This window comes from Clinocottus analis, unplaced genomic scaffold (genome assembly GCF_023055335.1).
Source record: "Clinocottus analis isolate CAN_PGR_092001 unplaced genomic scaffold, fCliAna1.0.p SCAF_13, whole genome shotgun sequence".
Classification (NCBI taxonomy): Eukaryota; Metazoa; Chordata; class Actinopteri; order Perciformes; family Cottidae; genus Clinocottus; species Clinocottus analis.
This window is the reverse complement of record NW_027175854.1, coordinates 13,963,668-13,978,516: the sequence shown is the minus strand read 5'-3', so window position 1 is coordinate 13,978,516 and position 14,849 is coordinate 13,963,668. Positions and strand designations below refer to the sequence as shown.

At 45.3% G+C, this 14,849-nt stretch overlaps 1 protein-coding gene across 1 annotated transcript; it reads right to left on the bottom strand.

Moving 5' to 3' along the window:
- Window positions 1-783: 783 nt before the first annotated feature.
- On the bottom strand, window positions 784-12,913 carry pip5kl1 (phosphatidylinositol-4-phosphate 5-kinase-like 1). Its single transcript, XM_068574511.1, has 10 exons — window positions 12,845-12,913; window positions 11,244-11,517; window positions 6,465-6,515; window positions 6,216-6,370; window positions 5,549-5,673; window positions 3,798-3,832; window positions 3,655-3,710; window positions 3,433-3,545; window positions 2,515-2,677; window positions 784-1,248 (listed from the first exon to the last, which is right to left on the bottom strand). Exons 2-10 carry the CDS (start codon window positions 11,457-11,459, stop codon window positions 804-806), a joined length of 1,359 nt encoding a protein of 452 aa, XP_068430612.1. The 5' UTR covers window positions 11,460-11,517; window positions 12,845-12,913; the 3' UTR covers window positions 784-803.
- Window positions 12,914-14,849: the final 1,936 nt, after the last annotated feature.

Sequence of the window (14,849 nt, the reverse complement as noted above, 5' to 3'; positions counted from 1 at the left end):
CTCAACACATTCTCCCTGGTTACGCAGTTTTAAACACTCAACGCTGTGAAAAAACACAACAAAACTACTTGTTTTGGTAAAACATCATTTGGCTAAAATAAGTCTTGTTCATTGTGCAACTTAAGCTACATGCGTCACGTTCAACATTCAACTGAACTTAAATGAGTCGGTGCTAACTTGTAATGTTGCGTCATGGGCAGCCGGTCGACTGGGGGAACGTCCCGCGTTTTCAGACCCATCCTCAAAATGTAAAAGACAAAGCATTCTGTAGTTTCAGTTGATTGACATGCTCAGGAAGTCCCCCCTCCTCCAGGTCTACTTGGTGTGACCTCCCCTCCTCACAGGTCTACATGGTGTGATCCCCTCTCCTCCAGGTCTCCATGGTGTGATCCCCCTCCTCCAGGTCTCCATGGTGTGATCCCCCCTCCTCCAGGTCTACATGGTGTGATCCCCTCTCCTCCAGGTCTCCATGGTGTGATCCCCCCCTCCTCCAGGTCTCCATGGTGTGATCCCCTCTCCTCCAGGTCTCCATGGTGTGATCCCCCCTCCTCCAGGTCTACATGGTGTGATTCCCCCCTCCTCCAGGTCTCCATGGTGTGATCCCCCCCTCCTCCAGGTCTCCATGGTGTGATCCCCCTCTCCTCCAGGTCTACTTGGTGTGACCTCCCCTCCTCACAGGTCTACATGGTGTGATCCCCCCCTCCTCCAGGTCTCCATGGTGTGATCCCCCATCCTCCAGGTCTCCATGGTGTGATCCCCCATCCTCCAGGTCTCCATGGTGTGATCCCCCCCTCCTCATAGGTCTACTTGGTGTGATCCTGGACCCAGCGGCTCAGTCTGAGGCAATACGCTGGTGGGCTGACGGTGGAGAAGGAGCGGCCCGGATGTCTCAGTCTCTTCCACAAATGCTCCAGCCTCTTCTTAAAACTGTAAACTGTAAAAATGTCAATGATGCCGATGAAGTAGCGCTGCTCAGGTCCATCGATGACGTGCAGAGGGTTCTTCAGGTCGGGCAGTAAACGTCGGTTTTGGGCCCTGAAGTCTGGAAGCTCAGCCGCGTCGCCGCCCGGCCCTGAATGCTCGGGGCTCGTTGGAAGAGTGCCGCCACCTGATACAACTCCTGCTTGTAATTGCTCCAAATACTTGCAATCTGTTTCAGACAACTTCAAGGTGGAGTCCTCTTCTAGGACGGTCCCGGGGACCGGAGCGATGCCTGCCTGGTTAGGGCTGGAGCCTGGATTCACAGATCTAAGATGGGAAAGTCACAGAGGAGGTAGAAGGTGTAAGTGATGTAGCCTCTTTCACAATATATACGAGTTGTACAGGGATCTAAACGTGTGTATGGCAGAATGTCAGGAGCAATAACAACTAACGAGGATGTATTTGACTAACTAGGATGTATTTTACTAACTAGGATGTATTTGGCAAATCCACCTCGAACAATTAAGATGTAGTATGATTTCCAAAGCGAAGGCACAAAGTGAATAAATGTGTTTTTGCTTCATTCCCAAAATAACCTAAACTGACTGAATTATTTTGGCTGTATGACAATCCATCTATTATCTCTCTCTTATCCGGGGCTGGGTCTTAGAAGCAGCAGTACATTTAGTACAACACTTTAGTTTTAATCATACATCTCACTGCTTTTGTGAACCTAAGACATTCGGTAAATCAATTTCCCTCACCACAACGTTTAGTCTACATGAGTAAAGTTATGTTTTCACCAGAGATATGAAGAGTTTCACAAAACAATCTTCAATTGTTCAGCTTTATAGCCGTATTATCACTTTACACTTGTGCCTTATGACAATGGTCCTTCATTATATAGAGAGCTGAGATTGTTCTGCAATTTCTGATGTAACGTGTGAGTATGCATCTCATATATCAAGTGACTTTAAAAGGTGAATTTAAGAAATGATGTAAAATTGAGTCAAAGAGCTCAGAGGGTTGAGAGGGAGGAAGAGGAAAACAACTAGAGAACAGAGGAGGATCTCTCATCAGGACGGACAGAAGCACAACACATGTCATGTGACCAGAATGAACAACGTAACAGCGCACCACATTCAAAGAATGAATATGAGGATGATGAAAAAGTTATGACAACCAAAATCAGCAGCAACATATTAGAACAATAATGATAATAAAAGCAGTAATTGTATTGGCAATACTAATTGCAATGTAACTAATAATAATAATAATAATCCTTCTAGCAGGAGGTGTCCAGATGAAACCATAAACCAAGTATTTATTAATGACTTTGTTTTATGTCCGTGTGCTTATTCTTTGGAACATGTTGAGTTTTCGTCATTTCCCCCGTGCCCCACCTGTGATACCTCTGCGCCCCACAGTTTGAGAACCACGACACTAACAGGAGGAACTTATTCAGACTTATTCTGCAGTTCTTCAGAAGGCATGCGTTCCTAAACAAAGTCATGGAAAAGAAATGGCTGTAAAACTATTTGTCAGGATGTTGGGAACCTAACATGCGGTACAAAACGACTGGGCGGCGCTGACCGTTTGGTTCTCATGATGAGCGTAGCGAAGGAGAGACTCTGGTGGCGCTCGTCGTGCTGCAAGGGCTGATGGGCCAGCAGGAGGCTGTAGTCCAACACGTTGAGCCGCCGCAGGAAGTGTGTGTCCATCTCCACCTGCCGCAGGAGCCATGGACGCTGCTGGTCTGCACACACACACACGCAAACACACACACATACATACACACACACACACACACAGCAAACATGTGCAGTATGTTTAATATGTTTAATACATGGATATTAGAAAGAAAGATTTATTATTCTTCCCCCTCCTTAATCAAGGAGCAGCCCTGTGAGGCGCCCAGACACCAACTGAGAGTTCAGCCTCTTGCTCAAGGGCACTTCCACATGCCAACGGGTCGACCAGGGATCCAAACCTCATCTCCATTAGCTACAGCTTTTACACATATCATTGGCATCATTGTTTTGTTTTATTATTTTAATTCAATGTTTTCACACGTTTCATTCAACCCGTTGAATACAAAATGTATTACTGCAAAAAAAAAAATCACTTTTAAAAGATATTTTGATGGTAACTATGAACATCCAGCATGATATGAGCCAGATTCCCCAAAAATGCCTCCTGCAGCGGTCAGTAAGACACCTTTTTGGAAAAATTAGGACCAAAAGGATCAGAATCTGCAACAACAATCACAATAAAACAGTCTTGGCCTGTTAGGAAGGAGTTTCAGTCAAAAAACTGTGCTGTTCGGTTCAAAAGTGGAAATATTACGTATTTTATGCCAAAAGATTGTCTGAATGGGGCATGCTGGGATTTATAATGGGAGCGGGAGGATTTTTGCGCACGGTTTCCAAAAGGTTAAGATGCATTTCGTGGTAGGAAACAAACTGATTGGCGTGAAGGGGATGTACTCCACAGCGTATTGTCTCTCCTTACCCAGGACGATGTACTGGCCTTCAAAGTTGAGGTCTTTGAGCACCACGATGATCTGGCTTCCCTCTGGTGCCGGCTCGGTCCAGCGGCTCACCTCACAGCCCTTAATGTCGAACCTACAACACAAAGAAAGCATCAAGCCAGCGAGGAGGCTGCAGGTCTGTGTCTGAGCTGCTGAACGTCACACTGCGCTGTGTGTTCTGGGGACGAGCAGCTCAAACTCACCTCGCGTTGATGCGATCATCAGGATAAAACACACTTTGCATCACGAGGAAGTATTTCTACAAAGCAACGGGAAAAAATGAAATATGCTTTATCACGCTTTGTGACATCCTTTCATTCCAATGCTTTAACCAGAACAGCAATACCTTCTGTCTGTGTGGGACTTTGATCCTGTGAACACCTGAAAACACAGAGAAATGACAACGTATTATCTGAAATGTTCTTACATTAAACCATGGTCATCCTTATCGAGCCGACACAGAGTCACATTAGTATCAATTATATTCATCTTTCTGCGTCGGTGCTGCGAGGGTTGTGTGAAACGATGATGAAACAGAGAATGAGAGCGAACATACTAAATGTGCCTTTAACCATTTAATTTATTCCATTTGTATATTTTATTCCATCTGTACATTTAATTTTTTTTTCTTAAATCTTTAATCTGTTTATTACCGTTCTACTGTTTATTTATATTACTTTTTTCTTTTATCTTATTACCTATTACTGTGAGCAATGCTGCTGTAATCCTGTAATTTCCCCACTGAGGGACTAATAAAAGATTATCTTATCTTAACCAGCTCAGTGAATTTCAAGAGCAGCGGCTCATTACCAAAACCCCAGATTCTGGGTCAACATCACCATTATTGTTGAGTTCATATTTCCACAACTGCTGAACTGTTTCACAGTTCAAGGTGAGTTGTTGTTGTCAACATAAATTAGCATTCACTGTAACTGCTGAAGCTTTAGTGAAACAGTGGCAGAGAAGTATATAGATCCAATACTAAAGTAAACAGTATCCATATACACATATGTTATGTATTTTCATCAATTAGTGCTGTCATTTTAGCGCGTTATTAGCGCGTTATTATCGGCATTAACGCAATTTTAACACCGTCAATTTTATTAACGGCGTTAACGCATTTTAATTTTTCAACGGGATTTAGCTCCAGTGGACGTTGCTCATCCGGATGTAGCTCCACCGGACGCAGTTATACCGGATGTAGCTCAACCGGATGTAGCTCAACTGGATGAGCTACATCCGGAAGCAAAACAATAGGCACGCCGTTTGCGCTTGGATCCTATAGGCTAACGTTACAGGTTTAAATGAATGAATGGTGAGCGCGATGCGGCAAAATGAATGATAAGACGTGGTTCCCTTGACAAGACCGAAGTGGTAGGAGCCGTTTGTCATTATGAACTGAGCTGACATCGGAGCTATCCAGTCTGAAATACCACTCGATGGCCGAGCACACAGCTGATGCTAACTCTGCCCCCCTCGTCAAAGCCAGACACTAACAGATGACTTCAGACAGAAACACTTGGACACCATAACGAAGAACAAACTTATTGCAGCCACAGCTACATGATGCTACTGCGTGTAGCCTGTTAGCGTTGTGAAGGACGAGGATCTAGCTGATATATTACACATCACATCCAACGACAGGACGGAGCCTGACTGCTATGTTCACCTCTCTCTCTCTCTCTCTACCTGAAATGTGCACTTTATATTTTCATTTTGAACCGCCCTGTTTGGCAGTTGTTTTTCAACATAATAAAACATTTGCATGAAGCAAGCCAATCCACTTTTTCATTGCATAAAAATGAAAAAAAAAGCGATTAATCACGAGTTCAAGGAACTCAGGGAGGGCGTGGTTCAGGGATATCAGCCGATATTATTTTAGAATTTAAATATTAGGCCCCTTTTTAGGCATTTCACAAAACTAACGCCGGCACTAAACTGGCAGAACAAGAGATACATTAAATTGCTCAGAACAAGTTACAATGGTGACCCACTCCCCCCCCCCTCCAAAAACAAAACTTACCAAGGAGGAGTTATGCTTTAGCCACCAAAATGATGTGTGTGTGTGTGTGTGTGTGTGTGTGTGTGTGTGTGTACCTAGGAACTTGACCAGCAATGAATGGGGGAACTTCCTCAGATGTTCCATGTAAATCTTCAGGTTGGCCAGAAGGAATTTAATTTCCCTTTTGTTCTGTGTCTTCAAGAAGAAGCGCTTATCATTTCTAGAAGTCCAAAAGCACAGAACAAATTATATATATATATATATATATATATATATATATATATATATATATATATATATATATATATATATATATATATATATACACACACACAGACACCACATTATACATAGTATAATTAATACATATACATATATACATACATATATATACATATATATATATACATACATACATATACATACATACATACATACATATATACATATATATATATATATATATATACATATACATATATATACATATACATATATACATATATATATATATATATATATATATATATATATACACACACACACACACACATCACATTATACTTAGTATAAGTAATATTAGTATTATTTATAGTAAATACATTGTCGTTACATTGGTTATTCAGCTATGAGATGCAATGACTTGCTTTCCTGAGCTGAGATAATAGAAGCATTTATTGCACACCACTCTCTGTCATTGAACATGAGTACATTGAGTTATTCCTGTGCTCGGTGTTCGACAGCTCGTGTGGGACGACTCACGTCAGGAAGAAGTCGGCCTTGCTCTTGGAGTTGCTGATGAACTGGAGGTAGCAGCTTTCAGAGCAGAGCGACTGCTGGTACTCTTGCTCCGTCATCCCTAAAGAGTCCCGCAGGCTGGCAAACACTGGGCCTGCAAACGTCTCCATTGTAAATTCCTACAGACACACATAGACACATGCAACTAAATATGCAGCTGGAAGCATTCCTCACAATAATTCATGTGTTAGTCACTAAGACACATCCACCTACCTTATGAATCTGAGTGACCTCTAATCTGTAATCATCATCTGACAGTTCATTCTAAAGTGGGAGGAAGAGGAAGGACGTCATTGAGAAGGCATGATTTATTAACAATAATATGTATCAGAATATATCATGTATACTGATAAAAAAAAAGCTATGCTCAGAATCATAAACAAACTTAAACAACTGCCATTATTATTTCCGCTGGTTAGGCCATGATGGTGTACCGCAGGGCTGCATCTGGTTTGTGTTGCCGTACCCCAACTATGCACGGTACACTACAGGGCACTCTTAGGTTTTTATTTTCATTAAAATAGGACTTTGGCATTAGACGAATACCTCAAACTCATTTTTCTCCTCACTTCCGGACGCTAAGCTCATGTCTCTTTTGTTCCTCTTGTGTAACTCGTGTGTGTTTGTTGTATGATGTGTGCATTGTGTGTGTTCACAGACAAAGGGACCCATTTATTGCCGTTGAATCCATAACAATAGTCAGGTTCCATTTCCAACGACCACGTTCATCTGGAGCTTCAGAAGGAAAGGTGGACTATCATGTGGGCATTGGATCAGAATGCATGGAAAGAAAGCAAGGAAACTCAACCCTGAAACTCAAAAGGAAATGTATTATGAAGATAAAAGAAGAAGAGGACACACATGAGCTCCATGACAGACTGCAGACTTTAACCCTGTAATGTCCTATTAGCCATACATCTTGTGTCCTCTGGGGTCAACAATGACCCTGTCTGGTTTGTGTTATGGAACAGGACCACAGGTTAGGTATAAGCCCTCTGAAGGGCGGGCTGGAGGGGAAACACGCTCCGGGGGGCGCGCAGGAGCCCGGGGGGCCAGAGTACCAGAGCTTTTCCCGCAACTGAAGCCAGGACGACTCTGACGGGGGAGTGGTACTGAGGCGGCGGGGCTCCGTGATTCCGGAGACAGGATAGGGCTCATGGGGACCGGAGTCTAGGGTCGACCACGACGGCGTAGAACTGGCAGGAACCGCCGACAGGACACTGAGACCTTGTTCGAAAAATGGGCTTGGAGGGACTCCATCATATCCCTGAGAAACTGATGAGGTGAGGATCGGAGTCTGCCACGTCCATGTTTGTACTGTTAAGGAACAGGATCACGATGAGCAGGACCCACATTTAAAAAGGTACATATAAAACATGTCAATATTCTTTACCAAAACATTCAGCAGGTGCAAGCTCAAATCATGGCACCGGCACCTCGTAGAGGCACTTCTGGTAGCACATGGCTGCCAGCCCGTGCTGCTGGTTTAAGGCCATGTGCCGCTGGTTTAGAGGTATGCGCCGCGCAGTGCAAGCTGCCATCACGTGCTGCTGGTTTAGAGGCGCGTGCCGCTGGTGTAGAGGCGCGTGCCGCTGGTGTAGAGGCGGCCCTTCCAGTCCCACCTCAGGTGCCAGGGCACCTACGAGATGCTAGAGCAGTTGCCACTAGTTTTTAAATAGTGGCACCTCGTGGAGTAGATCTGGTTACAGTGAGTCACGCATCTTTGCATCGGCAAAAAATAAATCCTGTGCTTTTATTTTGAGTCGATTTTTTTTAATGCAGCAGAGTGCCGTACTCGCCCTCAATACTGCGCTCACAGCCCGCTTCACTGGCAGGAGTTTACACACTGCACAGCGATAATTCACACCTTTTTTTGTTTGAGCATGAAAGCAGTGAGTCTGGTAAAAAAGGCCAAAAGTTATAAAAGCATTATGTGTGTTGTATTATCTTGTGTCCTTAAGATGCACTTTGGGGTTTTTAATTGAGTGTAAAAGGAAATATTTCTAACTAGCTTTTTTTTCTGTTGGCATACTGTGATATTGTGTCCTTTCTCATGAAATCAATTTGAGAGGGGGTGTGTGTGTGTGTGTGTGTGTGTCTTCCTTTTTACGTGACTGAGGAGGGAGAGGGGGTGTGCAGCGGCGACGTAGCAAAGTCAGCACATTTTCCTTTTGGGCGATGGGCCAGAGGAGCCGCTGCTGCAGAGGTAGAGCTGAGCAGAACTGCTGCATCTCCATAACCAATCTGGCACTCATCAGAAGAACACCTGTTTTTTGGGGCAATAGGGCACCAGAGCGTGGGTCTGGATACAGTACACATCCTTTCTTAGCTAGAAGCTGTGTGTTGTGTTTTCAGGGCTCTGCAGAGACAACAGAATGACAGGAGCGTCCTCCAGCCAGCTGAGTCAGCAGTATGTCTGACTGGGATTAGAGCCGTGCCCGCTGCTGCCTGTCAGCGTGCACACTGCAGGGCACGCTTTGTTTCTTTCAGCTGTGGTATTTGTACATTTTCACAGATATGAATGCCTGAATGTCACAAAACTGCCCACGGAAATACCCGACTGTTTCAACTGACGATAACCTCCATTTCAATTGATTGTTCTGCAGCAGCGCATTTGTCTGACATGCTTCCAATAGAGTTTGGGGATCCTCTGCCATTCTTCCTTGCAGATCCTCTCCAGTTCCATCAGGTTGGATGGTAAAAAGCAGTGTGCTTCGACCTAGTCTGAGGTCCAGAGCACCCTGGAAGAGGTTTTCTTCCAGGACATCTCTGTACGTTCCTTCAAATTGCAACCAGTCGTCTTGTCCCTGCAGCTGAAAAACACTCCATAGCGGGATGCCACCACCATGTTTCACTGTTGGGATTGTACTGGGCAGGTGATGAGCAGCGCTTGGTTTTCTCCACACATACCGCTTAGAATTAATCCCAAAAAGTTCAATCTTGGTCTCATCACACCAGAGAATCTTATTTCTCATAGTCTGGGAGTCCTTCATGTGTTTTTTGGCAAACCCATCTGTCCTGCACTGAGGAGAGCCGTCCGTCGGGCCACTCCGCCTTGAAGCCCCGACTGGTGGAGGGCTGCAGTGATAGTTGACTTTGTGGAACTTTCTCCCATCTCCCTACTGCGTCTCTGGAGCTCTGCCACAGTGATCTTTGGGTTCTTCTTCACCTCTCTCACCAAGGCTCTTCTCCCACAATTGCTCAGTTTGGCTGGACTGCCAGGTCTAGGAAGCGTTCTGCTCGTCCCAAACTTCTTCCATTGAAGGATTGTTGAGGCCACTGTGCTCGTAGGAACCTTGAGTGCTGCAGAAATTATTTTGTAACCTCTGCCAGATCTGTGCCTTGACACAATGCTGTCTCTGAGCTCTTTGGGCACTTTCTTCGACCTCACGATTCTTATTCACTCTGACACTGTGAGGTCTTATAGACAGGTGTGTGCCTTTCCTAATCAAGTCCAATCAGTTTAATTAATCACAGCTGGACTCCAATGAAGCGTAGACCCATCACAAGGAGGATCAGAAGAAATGGACAGCATGTGAGTTAAATATGAGTCACAGCGAAGGGTCTGAAAACTTCTGACGTGATATTTTATTTTTTATTTTTTAATAAATTTGCAACGATGTCTACATTTCTGTCTTTTTCTGTGAGGATGGGGGCTGAGTGTACATGAATGACAAATAAAATGAACTTTTTGGACTTCAGCAAATGACTGCAATGAAACAAAAAGGGAAAGATGTAAAGGGGTCTGAATATTTTGCGTACCCACTGCACATGGTAATAATGTGGATGAGTTAGCTTACTGAGATGAAACCACTACTCATTGCATATCTCATTTGATATTGTTTACGTTCTCTGGTAATTTTATAAAGAAACAGTTTACAGAAAATAATCTGTTTTTTTGTCAGTCCCGTGAATTAAATACCGGACAAATAACGGTACTTTATCTCATTGATTACGCTCACAGATGTGTAACATTGTCCAATGCAGCCACAGTTATTGAATAGATAGATAGACTCGTCAGCTGAATGGTGTTGTAAAGGTCCTCCTGGTAGCTGCTATCAGATAGCAGCTATCAGGAGGACCTTTGACCTCTCTGCTTGTCGAGGTGTCCAGTAAACAATGTAGGCTTTCCGGGGAAACCCAGGTCTGCTCAGGAGAGATGGCATTCATCCCACGTTGGATGGAGCGGACCTCCTTTCTGCTGATAGGACCCAGCTTACTGGAGGACGTATCCATGACAGACCAGGAAGCAGGAAAAGAGTTGTAGTCTTACACCCTTCTCTGCATTTCCTTAAACTAGAGACTGTGTCTGTCCCACGGCCACTTAAATGAGTCAAATCAAAAATAACTCGGAGAGGAGTTATAGAAAATAACCTCATAACACTCAACACAATATTGCAACAGTAACACACAACAGAAGAATGATACGGTGACTCCTGAGGAAGGAGAGAAAGTTAGACACTCGTTTTCATATCTTCAATTGAGGGATTTATTTTCAACCAAGCCAGAGAGGACTAAAGGTTGTGGTGATTTTAATCACATTGCTTGATGAAAATACAGTTTGAATAAAGTATGTTTACGATGAGTTAACACAACACGTTAAGCTTCTTGTAGTTCAGTGTTACGGAGAAACTTAAAGTCACAAGTTGTACCTTGTGTTTTTCTCTTTAGATGTTCGTACATTTCCTTCGTTAACGTTCATTATGTTCACCACGTAGTGAAATACTGCTTGTGTCATGTTTCCTGGTACATGTCAATATAGCAGCCTGACATCTATTTATGTCTGTTTACCATCAACACTGATTGGACATCCACGTGAAAGGAATGTAGTATGTGTTTTCCATGTCTTCAATGTGTTTGTGAGTATTCTTGTTGTAATGCTCAGACTGGTCCACAGTGCCTGTAATCTTACGACTCTTCCTACTCTGCTTTCATTCCCATCAGAAACATTGCATATGCAGGATGTGTGGGTCTCTGCTGAGCCGTACTCACTGCAGCCGTGTTGTTGATGTTGTTTCTGATGGCTGCTGCCAACCCCTCCTTCATCATGCAGGTCAGGCCGTAAAACTCGTGCTGCTGGTCAATCTCAAACAAGCCCAGGAGCTTCCACTGCTGCCTCAGCCCTCCCCACCGCCTGCGCTTCACCGTGCCGGAGCGCTGCCGCTGGCCGGACGTCCCCGGGCCACCGGCGGCCGCTGACGTCTCCATCTGGGATATAAACCAACGTACGGATCCAAAAGGAATGGCAGCACCCGGTCCCACTGCACTGCGAACGCAGACGAGGATTGCAAAGCTCCAGCAAAATAAATCAAAGCGTCAGTGGAGGCAGAGAGGCCAGAGACAAACAGCTGACTGTCAGTGAGTCCAACAGGGGAGCTATGGAAACCAACACAAAGGAGGCGTACTGTGATGAGCTGGCCCTCCCACCACAGCTCTTTTTTCAGACACATTTATATCAGAGAAAAACAATCTTGAATTAGTGTACCTGCAAATGGACCTTTTGTGCATGAGTCTCCCATAAAGGCTGTACATGTGTCATGTTCAAACCTTGAACTATTGAATCCAGTGAATGTAGAGGCCAAAGGGCTCCAAGAGCCTCTGTTGCACTGGTCACATGCTCCTCATCACACACACAGTTCACTCTATGTGCGTTGTTAAAGCAGTCTGCTACACTAAGAGCTGCATTAAAAGCTTGATATATTGTAACATTTCTGCAACCACAGACTGCAGCTGCTTCAATGATTTGAACAAATAAAGCCAGGTCAACATAATTCATTTTGTTCCTCTTATTAATATGATAACTTCCATTTAATCATAATCATTTTTGGTATAATTGTTCAACAACCGGAGCTCAAGTCCGACTGAAACCCCAAAAAAGACAATCATTTGTAAACAAAATGCTGTTCAACAAACTCCTGCAGGGTGAGGAACCTCTTCTGGTCACCTTGAGTTGAAAATGATTATCATTTTAATGTGAGATAAGCCCCACCCACATGTATATAAGCCCCTCCCATGGGGATATAAGCCCCTCCCACATGGGTATAAGCCCCACCCACATGTATAAGCCCCTCCCGTGGGGATATAAGCCCCTCCCACAGGGGTATAAGCCCCACCCACATGGCTATAAGCCAAGTCTGTCTGTCTTTCTCACTGCTGTCTGTCTGTTTGTCTGTCTGTCTGTCTCACAGCTGTCTGTCTGTCTCTCTGTCTGTCTGTCTGTCTCACTGCCGTCTGTCTCTCTGTCTCTCTGTCTGTCTGTCTGTCTGTCTGTCTGTCTGTCTGTCTGTCTCACTGTCTGTCTGTCTGTCTCACTGTCTGTCTGTCTGTCTCACTGCCGTCTGTCTGTCTGTCTGTCTCTCTGTCTGTCTGTCTGTCTGTCTGTCTGTCTGTCTCTCTGTCTGTCTTTCTTTCTGTCTCACTGTTGTCTGTCTCACTGCCGTTAACAGCTCAATGTAATAATGTGATGACATCACAGCTTGATCGTAACATGAATGTCCTCCTGAGCTGAGGCTGGATGGACGAGTCCTTGTGGTGGGAGTCAGACACTTGACTCCTCCTGCTATAGAAATGTGTGTGAAATCCTCCAAACTCACAGTGACAGGAAGCAGAATCCTTTCAATCCTTGTGGTTTCAGCAGAAGAGGAGAGCCTGCGTCAGCACTTTCTGTCCTCTGAACCGTGAGCAGACTCAGAGTTCTCCAGCGCCTCGGCTGAGCCTCAGGCTGCACGCTTCAAGTGCCATCCCTCTCTTCCTCCAGCTGTGGCTCAATGACATCTATCTCTATATCAGTTTAACACACACACACACACACACACACACACACACACACACACACACACACACACACTGCTTGACTTAGAAAAAGAGGAAATCGATTACTTCACTCCTAATGCAACCTGGTCCTTCCTGAGCCGATCGTCTGAGGAAACATTGACCAGCCACCACCTCCACCTGCTCAGTGCTTCCAGTGAACAGAGTCATGATTACATATTACTTTATGGTTATCAAATCACAATAAACCATGCAAAATCAACATTTAGGTTATACTCATTTTTTGTATCTTACAGTCCAGCCTTTCCCTCAAAGCGGCTCTCTATTCTACCCAAAGGTTCAAACACGGCCCTCGCCACTGCTTTACCCAGTCGTCCAATCACAGTGGAGGAGGGGCAGCGCGTGCTTTGGTGGACGTGGCCCCCAGCCTCTTTTGTAAATTGGCCAGATATGCTATCAGATAATCCCATAGCAACCAGCTTCAAGCAGCTTTTAAGCTCTTGTCTCTGCTTCTAACAACGCTCACAGCATCGTTTGCATTTGACCGTGAAACAAAAGCAGTGACCTGTTTGATGGTCCGCTTGAGTGTCGAGGCTGCTGGGGTCTGACCACATCTTAGAGCAGAGGGTGTCACATTACCTGAAACAAGAACAGCACGATTGGGGCCTGAGGCTGAGCCCCTCGTCTACAGTGACGACACCAGCAACTTTCTGAAAGGTTCAAAGATTATCAACTGGAAGCTACGGTGGCCCTGATGGTCAAACACATCGATATCTCAGGAAATACAATCGCATTTAACAAAACGGAATGGATGGATGATGTAATGGATGGATGGAAAACCACAAAAGAGAGATTGAAACTAGACTCAAACCACAATGAATTGGACGATGATTCCTCTGGTTGTCTGTGTGTGTATTATCTGTAGTATGCCCAAGTCCCTGGAAGGATAATATTAATACAGAGAGAAATACAAATTGGGCATATACAACCTTCACCACATACATCAGATCCACAGATGGTGCTAGCTCCACTGCTCTCCTCATGTGAAAGTGCATGTATGAAGGGCAGGTCCTCCATCTCACTGGCTGGCCCCTGTGAGGAGAGCAGAAGCCTGGAGGTTCACTGTGGGTGGCGGTGTTCACTGAAGGTCTGACTGCCTGTCTCGGTCTACTGCTTTCACCGGTGGGGACCGGTGAGGTGTCCTCCACCGTACAAGCACCAGGATCCTGCGACCGCCGTGACAGAGCATCCGCATTAGTATGCCGTTTTTCATCCTTGTGTTGAGTGACCCATTGAAAGGGTCCAGCTCCAACACCCAGCGTGCTCTTTTTCCCGAGGGGTCCTTGTCAATAGACATGCTGCTGAGGCCCAAAAGAGGTTCATGATCAGTTATTGTGGTGAAGGCAGCTGCTCCGATGTGCCACGCCACAGCCCACGCTACAGCACACACACTACAGGCCACGCCACAGGCCACGCCACAGCCCACGCCACAGCCCACGCCACAGCCCACACTACAGCACACACTACAGCACACACACTACAGGCCACGCCACAGCCCACGCTACAGCCCACGCCACAGCCCACACTACAGCCCACGCCATAGCCCACGCTACAGCCCACGCCACAGCCCACACTACAGCCCACGCCATAGCCCACGCTACAGCCCACGCTACAGCCCACGCCACAGCCCACAGTTCTCGGTCAAACATGGACCAGCATCTTTCTGTGAGAGTGACTGACAGCATACACCACTACTCTCACCTGAGGCACGTACAGAGAGGTTTGCTCTGAAAACCAGGTTGCTCCATCAGACAAAAACTAACAACA

What these genes read in the sequence shown, in the direction of transcription:
- pip5kl1 (XM_068574511.1), bottom strand. Translation starts at nt 11,459, where the DNA reads ATGGAGACGTCAGCGGCCGCCGGTGGCCCGGGGACGTCCGGCCAGCGG. An exon ending in ACATCAACAACACGGCTGCA is followed by an intron (nt 6,516 to 11,243) that starts GTGAGTACGGCT and finishes CTCCCACTTTAG; the next exon opens with AATGAACTGTCAGATGATGA. An exon ending in AGGTCACTCAGATTCATAAG is followed by an intron (nt 6,371 to 6,464) that starts GTAGGTGGATGT and finishes GTGTGTCTGTAG; the next exon opens with GAATTTACAATGGAGACGTT.